General features: G+C 36.3%; 1 protein-coding gene across 1 annotated transcript in view; it reads right to left on the bottom strand.

Moving 5' to 3' along the window:
* Positions 1-7,314: 7,314 nt before the first annotated feature.
* The window catches only part of LOC136039228 (bifunctional coenzyme A synthase-like), a 55,920-nt gene continuing 53,148 nt past the window's right edge, over positions 7,315-10,086 (bottom strand). The window contains exon 6 of the mRNA XM_065722767.1: positions 7,315-7,674. Within this exon, the coding sequence (XP_065578839.1) occupies positions 7,474-7,674 (201 nt within the window). The 3' untranslated portion in view covers positions 7,315-7,473. The remainder of the gene's footprint in view (positions 7,675-10,086) is intronic.

Here is a 10,086-nt window from a genome sequence, read left to right as displayed (position 1 = left end):
GCGTGGTAGCAGGCACGACACAGTTGAAACCAGATCTCAAAAATCATTGAAAACAAAGTAGAAACTATAATAGGCCAATAAGCCGAACATTTGGAATGTGAAGGTGCATTGAAAACGAACATTGAAAACGAAAAAGTGGTTTCTTGTTTTTCGAAACCAAGTTACAACACCAATACATAGGTAATGGGGCACGACTCCTACGGTAAAAATCATCTGGAACAGTAAAATGGCGACCATAAATCCCATTTAACCCACGTGAATGCTTTTTTTTAAGCTTCGGAATAACCTCATTTGTTAAACTATCTCCTACGATTACCTGCTCGTATCTAGGTCGACTGTTCAAAAACTCCCAACTTCTTCATCAGATTTTTTAGCCTGTGGACTATCATGGGCTTTAAACTGGGCAGAAAAATGTGATACCCACTCAGACTCAGGTATTTCTAAAGCGTTAAAATCAGAAGATCGACCGGGACGAGACCTCCAAAGGAAATTTGGATCGTCAGCGATTTTTGTCACCAGTTCAGCTTTGATATTGGCAACACGATCTTGGATTACTTTACAAAACGTTATTTTCGTATGGTTACAGACTATATATTTCGTATGATTCGCAGCAATTTCGTAGGTAAACAATGTAGTTACTACCAGTAAACTATATGGTCGTAAAGTCACAAATAAGTTAACAAGACATTAACATGATGGTAAGACAGCTAATCTTATTGATTATGTTAATGTAAATCGAGAACTGGCAAGATCAGTACAAGATACTAGGGCATATATGAGTTTTCGAAAGATTAAGTAGCGCCCAGGGTTAATTTAAGGCTGAAATTTAGGAGGGTAATTACCTTCCGGGATGCTATGAGGTCGAACTCAGGACAAAAATTTCAGAGAAACGAATTTAACTTTAAGAGAATTTAAAATGAATTTAAGATGGATGAAATAAAATTAGAAAAACAATTTGTGAAATTGCGGATGATGACTTAGGGGGGAAATTTAGGACTGCAGCTAGAAATATTAGTGAAAAGGTTTATGTTTAATAGAGAGAAGGGGCTTTTACATGAATTATTTGAGTGATGGATTATATGACAACAACAAATGTAAAGAAAGCGGAGACAGCATTAAAATATGAACTAAGGAGGGGGAAGTGGAGGCCATGGATAAAAAACAATTAATTCGTAAATTTTGTTTTTACTGATCATTTGCGGAGTGCCAAAATTAAACATGGATTAATTCAAAAATGTTCAGAAATTAAATAAAAAAAAAGGTTTTTAAACGGAAAGTAAGGAGCGGAATGAAAACTTAAAACGAACAGAAATTACTCTGTATTTGAAAGGGGCTATTCCCTCCCCAACGCTCTGCTCTTTACGCTAAAGTTATTTACTGTTTAACAAAGTAGAATTGAGAGTAAGAGTCAAACTTTACCATAAAGAATGAGGCGTTGAGGAAGACAGTCCCTTTCATACGCACAGTAATTTCTGTTCGTTTTAAGTTTTAATGTCGATCCTTATTTTCATGTAAAAATATTGTTTTTTTTTTTATTTAATTGTCAGTTAAACCCTAATCATCAGTGGATGGTGCGCGTTTTCAAAACTTTCAGATCTGGTGTGTTGTTAGTTCATTAAACAAAAGGGTGCTTTGCACTTCCTATTTTGATCTAAATTTGAAGGTTTATGGTCAAAGTATATGTCTCATAAATGTGTTAAAATGACAGGGTTAAGGATCTTTTTCAATGGTAAATACGGATGGTGAAACTGGTGTCTTTTTGAATATAATCACGATTTTTATTTATTTTTAATGCCATCTCCCTAGGGTGTGGCCCACCCTCTTGTCTTAATACTAAATCGAGGTTATCATGCTTCATGATATGCCCATACAAGGCTGATAATTATGTTGAAGAGGAAATATTGATTTAACGGAAGGCTTCCAATAATAATAAAAAAAAAGGAGTAAAAGTAAGGAGGCCCGATGAGGTGGGATGGGGAGCAATGGGGGTGAATCAGCTACCTCTTCAGACCTCTTTAAGCACGATACAATGTGGCTATAATAAATATTAAGCTGAATTCTGGCTTGTGGGGACCCAACGCTTGTACACAACAGATTAAAAGGGACTTTAATCGTTGATAGAAGGCTAACAAGCGTAGAAAAATAAAGAGGCCAGTCAGCTTTGTTCCATTCTCGTTTAGAAATCCATTTTCTAGAATTGGGACGAAGGTTCTTCTCCGTAGTAGCATTAAGGGTAACAGTGAGGGATAGGGGGAGATGGTCGTAATCACGCTCATCCTGATCAACATGGACTTCGCCACAGATGAGACCAGAAGAAACGATACAATGGTCAATGTCTGAAAGTGAGCCACTATTATGGATATAGGAATGGGAGGCATCTTTCTTCAAAATTTTGTAACTATTCGGTAGGGAATCTAAAAAGAAGCTCAGTCCGCACTGATGAAGAGTTAATATTACAGTTCATATCACCAATTAATAACCAATCCAGTCCATAACTCTCAATGCCATTTAAAAGACTTTTTATTAATGCGCAAGATTTTGTAAATTTAGTTAAACTTCAGAGGGATTTCTGGTCGCAGGGGAGATAAACATTAATGAGGACAAGGTTGGCAAGACGAATAGCAATATAACAATCACTCTCGTGATAGCATAAAGGGGGTGGTGAAAACAGAGTCTTTTTATTAAACATGCTAGGCCACCTGATGGTCTGCCAGAAGTTTTGCGTGCACTTTTAGAAAAAACTGAGTGTTCGTTACTTCTCTGTAGGGAGCTTAAGCTAACTAAAGGTAGGAGATGCTCCTGGAGGAATAAAACATCAAAATTTTCTAATTTCTGATCTAAAGAAACGTCTTTATCCTTAGTACCGTTAATATTGAACGAACATATAGTGAAGTTAGTCTTAGCACTCATTTTCTAGTATAGGACGATCGTTTCGACAGAAGTTCACGAAGAATTCGGCATTTCATTGAGAATGACACATGATTGCCCTGATAGTTCGCACATTTTGGTGTAGCCTGGCACGGAGAATCAGGCGAGGATTCATGTTGCCCTGCGCAACAGGAGCAGCATTTTTCTTTATCACAATTTGATTTTAAGTGATTTGGTGATGGGCAATTATAACAGCATTTGGGTGGGCGTTGGTATTCGTAAACTCGATATATCTCATACCCAATCTTTATACCAAGCCAAAGTGCATTAGCGAGCGCAACAGCGTTTTCAAAAAACACTCTAACAGCCAAAGAATTGCCTATTCGTTTCGCATGAGTAATATTGCCGCAATCAATTAACATTCCCTCATCAAAATTGCTCGGTATACCTTTAATGATTCCAATATATTTCGTTTCTTTTACTTTGACGTCACAATCTCTCATTACAGTTGGAACGGCATTGCAAAAGTTCCTTGCAGCAATCTTGTCAATTCGTATTGACAAGCATTGGGCAAGTAAGAAACTGATAGAAGAAAGGTCCCCTTACCAACCCAATAAATCTCAAAAATGCAACGAGGCTCTTAGAAAAGGAGGTATGGTATGCTACAGAATGATCAAGATGAGCAAAATAAAAGATCGATAAAATTCAAGTGCCACTACAGGAATCTTTCCCATTCTCAAAGAAATGACACGTAAGATTTGTATAAAAGAAATTTGGCGAACAAAGCCTTATTACCATTCTGGAAGAATTCTGGTTTGGCAATTTAAGCCAAACCTTCTTACTGATGGCTCTTAGAAGAATAATTCTACTTTATATTTGCAGTAAATTTTTATATCCCTATTAGTCATTGATTTTTATTCTAGCTTGGTTAAGAAGTTAAAAAAATTAAAAAAAACTTTTTTAACGATCAGAGATGTAAGAACAGGAATATTCAGAATCAAAGGTACCACTACCGGGCTCATAGTGGTTGTACTAGAGTCAAAGATAGGTGAAAAGGATTTTTTCCAAAGTCAAGAATGAGCGAACTGATATTTTCCAATGTCAAAGACCCGTCAATTAATATTAAAACAGATTGTTCCTAATGGTCAAGGATATAAAAAAAGGAATTTTCAGAGACATTATTCAAAAACACGTAGACACAAAGACAGACAGAGGGGCAAAAAAGACACATATTCATGCAAATGGCACATAGGCAGACGAACAAATAGACAAAGAGACATACACAGAGATGGAATAATGACACAAAGACAGACACACAAAAAAACACAGACAGACAGAATGAAGACGCATAGACACACAGAAAAACATATACACAGGTACACAAATACACAGGTTCACGGAGACGAAGGCATGTAGACACACAAACAGACACAGAAGTGCACATACACACCAACAGACACAAAGACAGATAGACAGACAAATACACACACATCAGACACACAGACAAATAGACAGACAGACAAAAAAAACACAAACACACAGAGAGAGGCATGAAAAGACACAAAGGAAGACAGAAAAAACAGACATAGACACCATATAGACAGACAAAAAGACACACAGATACACAGATCCAGCGGCATAGAGACACAAACATAGACAGAGAAAAGACACATAGACACATGCAAAAAAAGATGCACAGACAGACATAGAAAAAGACACATAGAAAGACAGAAAAAAGATACACAGACATACAGACACAGGGGTGCAGAAACGCAAATACATACTGACACAGAAACTGGCGATGGCACACAGCCACACAAGCATAAAGAAACACACAGAGACAGGCAGAAACATTGACAGACGGACAAGAAGACACACAGACAGACGGACAGAAAGACATATAGACACAGCCAAACATATGATAAGACACACAGGCACACAGATAGACTGACTAAAAGACACACAGACATACAAACAAAAAATTCAAACAAACACATAGACAGAAACACAATAAGACACATAGACACACAGAGAGAAAAAAACAGACATAGACACACTAACAAAAAGTATACATACACAAACAGACAATAAAAAAGACAAATAGTTACACTGAGAGTCATAAAAAACAACACATGGGCACACAGACCGACAGAAAGAAGACATATACGCACTGACAGACAAAAGAACTATAGACAGACGGGCATACGGACAAAACGGATCATAGACAAACAGATAGACATACGAAAAGACACACAGACACAAACACAAACCGACAAATAGACAAAAAAAGAAACGCAGAGAAACAGACTGAAAAAAACACCTAGACACACACATAGACAGACAATAAGACCCACAAAGACACAAACAGATGGACAAAACATTCACAGACAGACACACAAAAAGAAAAGCAGACACAAACCTAAAAAGAGACACAAACAGAAAAAGAGACTTAGGTACGTGGATAGAAAAATAGACAGAAAAATTACACATTGACACAGACACCGACTTACAAGAGACACGCAGACATACATACAGACAGAAAAAGGACACATTGACATATAGACAGTCTGACAAAAAGACACATAGAAACACAGATATACAGAAAAAAACTCAAAGACACAACAACAAAAAGGAAAAGATACATAGACAAGGAGACAGAAATAAAAAGACACACAGATACACAAACAGACTAAAAAAAGACACATAGACAGACAGAAAAAAGACACATAGATACACACAAAGGCTGACGAAAAGACACACAGACACACAAAACGAAGCGATCAAATATTAATTCCAACAATTCTCTTCTTCTTCTTTTCACAAAAATAAGTGTCAAGTCCCGGATGCAACGGACGAGGATCTCCCCATCCATAAATTCGAGAACCACAAAAGGACTCCCTGTTCTACTACGTCTCCCTATAAAGTATAGTGCGTATTTGCATCACACGATGGAATTATAGAAACTCCTTCATCTTTACGGTATTCTGCTAGTTGCAATACCTTCTCTGGCAGTGTCTTTCATCGTGTGGCGTAGACACTGCACTAAAAACTACATCTTCATGACCAATAAGATTTTTCACAATTACAGCTGCTAAATTTCTAAAACAATACGAGGATAATTTCCAACTATTCACATTTTTTAAATGATAAATACATGCTCTGAGAGCAATGCTTACGTCATTATCGACAAGGAGTTTGGCTCTTTTGACTCTCCTGCTCCAGGACTTTTCTAACAATGGTCCAAGATTCTGGCACCTTCACTATGAATATCTCCGCTTCTCCCAGTGGCCTCCCGTGATTGTAAGAGGCTGTTTGACAATAATGCAGATTGACTTACCAGCGTCCTAGCCACAGTGGCTCATATTCTGGCATCATTTCAATTTATGTTTTTAGAGCGTCCAGCTTCCTCACCCCCTGGGGAGGACTCAGCGGCCCTCTTAAAAAGAAGTTTGAAAAACAAATGTCTCTCATAATCCCAATTGTGAAACAAAAAGTTCTGCTTCTCTATTTCACCTACCAAATCCGTGCGGAGGTATGCTTTTCCCTCCTGGACGGAGATAATGGTTAAAACAATTTTCTCCTTAGAGAGGAAGCAATTTCAGTTTATCAGCAGCCAGACAGAAGGAGGGGGGGGGGCATGAAGTTACGCACGGTTTACATACCTAATCGGTTTAATCTTCTCTGACACCCAAAGTTATCAAATTCTCTGTTCCAACAAATGAGGAACCTACCCCCTCCCCCAAAGCAGGCAATTAAAGGTTAATTGAACTTATAACCAGTCATAAAGAAAATCAGGAAAATGGTGGCTTCAGGTATACTTTAGATCTGATAGAACATACATCATTGTCCAATTGTTCCGTGACCGAAAATCAGTCTTTCTCGAGCTACTGCAGACAGGGCGTTTCGATAGCTTTCTTAAGTGGTGGAGTGGGACCAATTCCTATAGAATTTAATAGATATAGTATATTCCAATATAATTAATCAATTTTAATAGAATTTTCCCAGATTTTGCCACAATTTCTTTCGAAAAAATCTTCTTAATAAGTTTTGACATGGCAACAACTAACCATGACAATGCAATACAGTTAGATAACCAAGGGGTTTAGTTTTAAAGAGTTATTTTGCTGTTTACTTAAGAATGTTGCTGCATTCTTTTACTTTGTTTTCAGACATGTCTATTTTGTACTGTTCGGTATGTCCTCCTCTACATTTTTTATTCTCTTTGCGCTGAAGATGGCTGAGCAGCGGTTTGGACTGAATTTTTCTTTTTCACTATCTATGAATTACCTCATTTTTTTCCCGTCTTGGATTTTCTCGAATCATAAAATTCCACAGAAAACCCCTTTGAATTCTGTGACCAATAATCCAGTATATTTTCAAAAAATCATCGAATTCTGATTGATTTGAGACATTCAGACCCGCGTAGGTTCCATGCACAAGTTAAAATTTCGGCTGATATTTTATTAATGTAAAAAAATCTCGAAGGACACGGCACTCCCAAAATGTCGTCTCTAACACCCCTACAGCTTACAGAATAATTGTTACAAAATCCTTTTACGATCAACACAGAACTATCTAAGATATTACTTTCCACTGGAACCATTTTCAGAGACTAGAACTTTTCAAAACCTTTTCAACTTCATCCCAGGCTTTCATAACTTGCTTCTGTGTGAATTCTGGCTCCCATAAGGTTGAAAAGACAATATCTGCAACCTTTAATCTTTCTTGGTTTGAAAACTGCACTTTAACTCTTTTCCAAGCAGCATCTGGGTCTAGTCCGTTTCTATCCATCAATCGCTTTACCACCTAAGAAAATTCTCGTAATTACACTGATATACATAATTTTCAGCTCCTAAAACTTTAATTATGCTTATAGTTTTAAGGTTATATGGATGTATCAAGCAATTTGCTGCAAACACTGATGGAGCAGACCAGGTATATTAAGAACCAAGATGGTTCACATAGGCTGCTAATCTAAATCCTATAAGACAACACTGAAAATGTAGAATTTGAAACTGAATAGGTGAAGTGGCTTGGGATATTTTCTGGCACAAACTCGAAATTTGCGATGGACAAGTATTATCAGCTTCTTAATTAATTTTTATTCAGCCTTCATAACTTTTGCTTTTGCATTCTCCTGGTAGCACACCCAAGTTCCACGCACCCAACAATGGCCAATGAAGCAGAAAAATATCTCGCTTGTTGGTGGAATTTTGCTTGACATGAAAATAAGCTTCGTTGTGGCTTGAAATTGAAACTCTGATATTTAAATAGGTTTTATGAGCACACTGGGCCATACATAACTAATGAAAAACAGAAAAAAATACGAGGAAAGAATAGAACAAAATAAACGGGGATGATATTCAGCCAGTGTTTCGGAAAAAGGAAGCAAAACGGATATTTTGACAAGGACCTTCGCGCTTGAAAAAAAAAATGTAAAACAAATTTATAAGATGAGAAGCAATGGGCGAAGCTGAAGCAATTTGAAAAACAAATTGACAGAAAACAAAGTTTTTAGATGAGAAGCAATGGGCAAAGGTGAAGCAGTTTAAAAAAATTGTAAGAACATAAATTTGCTTGATGAGAAGCAATAGGTGAATATAAAGCAACTGGACATTTAAATTGTAAAAAAAAAACAAGTTTGTTAGGTGAGAAGCAATGGGCGAAGGTGAAGTAATTTGAAAAAAAAATTGTAAGAAAACAAATTTGTTCGATGAGAAGCAATTGGCAAAGATGAAGTATTTTGAAAAACAAACTTTAAAGAAAACAAATTTGTTAGATGAGAAGCAATGGGCGATGATGAAGCAATTTGAAAAGCAAATTGAAAGAAAACAAATTTGTTAGATGAGAAGCAATTGGTGAAGGTGAAGCAATTTGAAAAACAAATTGTAAGAAAGCACATTTGTTAGATGAGCAGCAATGAACAAAGGTGAAGCGATTTGAAAAAAGTTGTAGGAAAATAAATTTGTTACATGAGAAGCATTGAGCGAAGGTGAAGCAATTTGAAAAACAAATTGTAAGAAAGCACATTTGTTAGATGAGCAGCAATGGACAAAGGTGAAGCGATTTGAAAAAAGTTGTAAGAAAATAAATTTGTTAGATGAGAAGCCATGGGCTAAGGTGAAGCAATTTGAAAAACCAATTGTAAGAAAAGATTTCTTAGATGAGAATCCATCGGCGAAGGTGAAGCAATTTAAAAAACAACTTTTAGAAAACAAATCTGTTAGATGAGAAGCAATGCAAGGTGAAGCAATGTGAAGAACATATTGTAAAAAATTTCTTAGATGAGAAGCCATGAGCGAAGGTGAAGCAATTTGAAAAACAAACTGTAAGAAAATAAATTTGTTTGATGAGAAGCAAATTGTAAGAAAACAAATTTGTTAGGTGAGAAGCAATAGGCGAAGGTGAAGCAATAGGCGAAGGTGAAGCAATTTGAAAAACAAATTGTAAGAAAACAAATTTGTTAGATGAGAAGCAATGGGCGAAAGTGAAGCAATTTGAAAAAAACATTCAGTAAGAAAAAATTTCTTAGATGAGAAGCCATGGGCGAAGGTGAAGCAGTTTAAAAGACACATTGTAAGAAAACAAATTTGCTAGATAAGAAGGAACGGACAAAATATATACTTCATTCTGTTTTACAGTCACAGACTGAAAAACATCTTCGGTGGTTTTGTCATTTGTTTTTCTATTTTACATTTTTTTTTCATTCGTTCATCAGTAAGACTCTAGCACAGTGCAACTTTTTTATGCTGAATTTGATAATGAAAATTTCCAACATTCACAATTTTTTCTTTGCTATTTTATTTTAACTGGTATTATAGGCCTTGTGATTTTGTCGATAATATAACATAAAGTTATAACAGTTATCCTTGCACAACTTTTACGGCGAATCTAAAAAAAAAGAGATAAAAAACAAGAGCTAAGAGCTCATATGGCACTTGTGACGAGGCATGAAGAGCTAAGAGCCAAGTGATCATATGGTATGAGCTCTAACAAAATTCTATGAACCAACAGATTGAATTAAAAGGAAAATAAGAGGCTTAATGCCGGTCAGGATTTAAAATAAGAGCTCTGAGTCACGATGTCCTTTTAAATATCAAAATTCATTAAGATCCGATCACCCACTCGTATGTTATAAATACCTAATTTTTTCCAATTTTTCCTCTCCCTTTAGCCCCCCAGATGGTCGAATCTGGGATAACGACTTTATCAAGTCAA

The sequence above is a fragment of the Artemia franciscana genome, chromosome 19, assembly GCF_032884065.1.
Source record: "Artemia franciscana chromosome 19, ASM3288406v1, whole genome shotgun sequence".
Taxonomy (NCBI): Eukaryota; Metazoa; Arthropoda; class Branchiopoda; order Anostraca; family Artemiidae; genus Artemia; species Artemia franciscana.
This window is presented reverse-complemented; position numbering and strand designations above follow the sequence as displayed.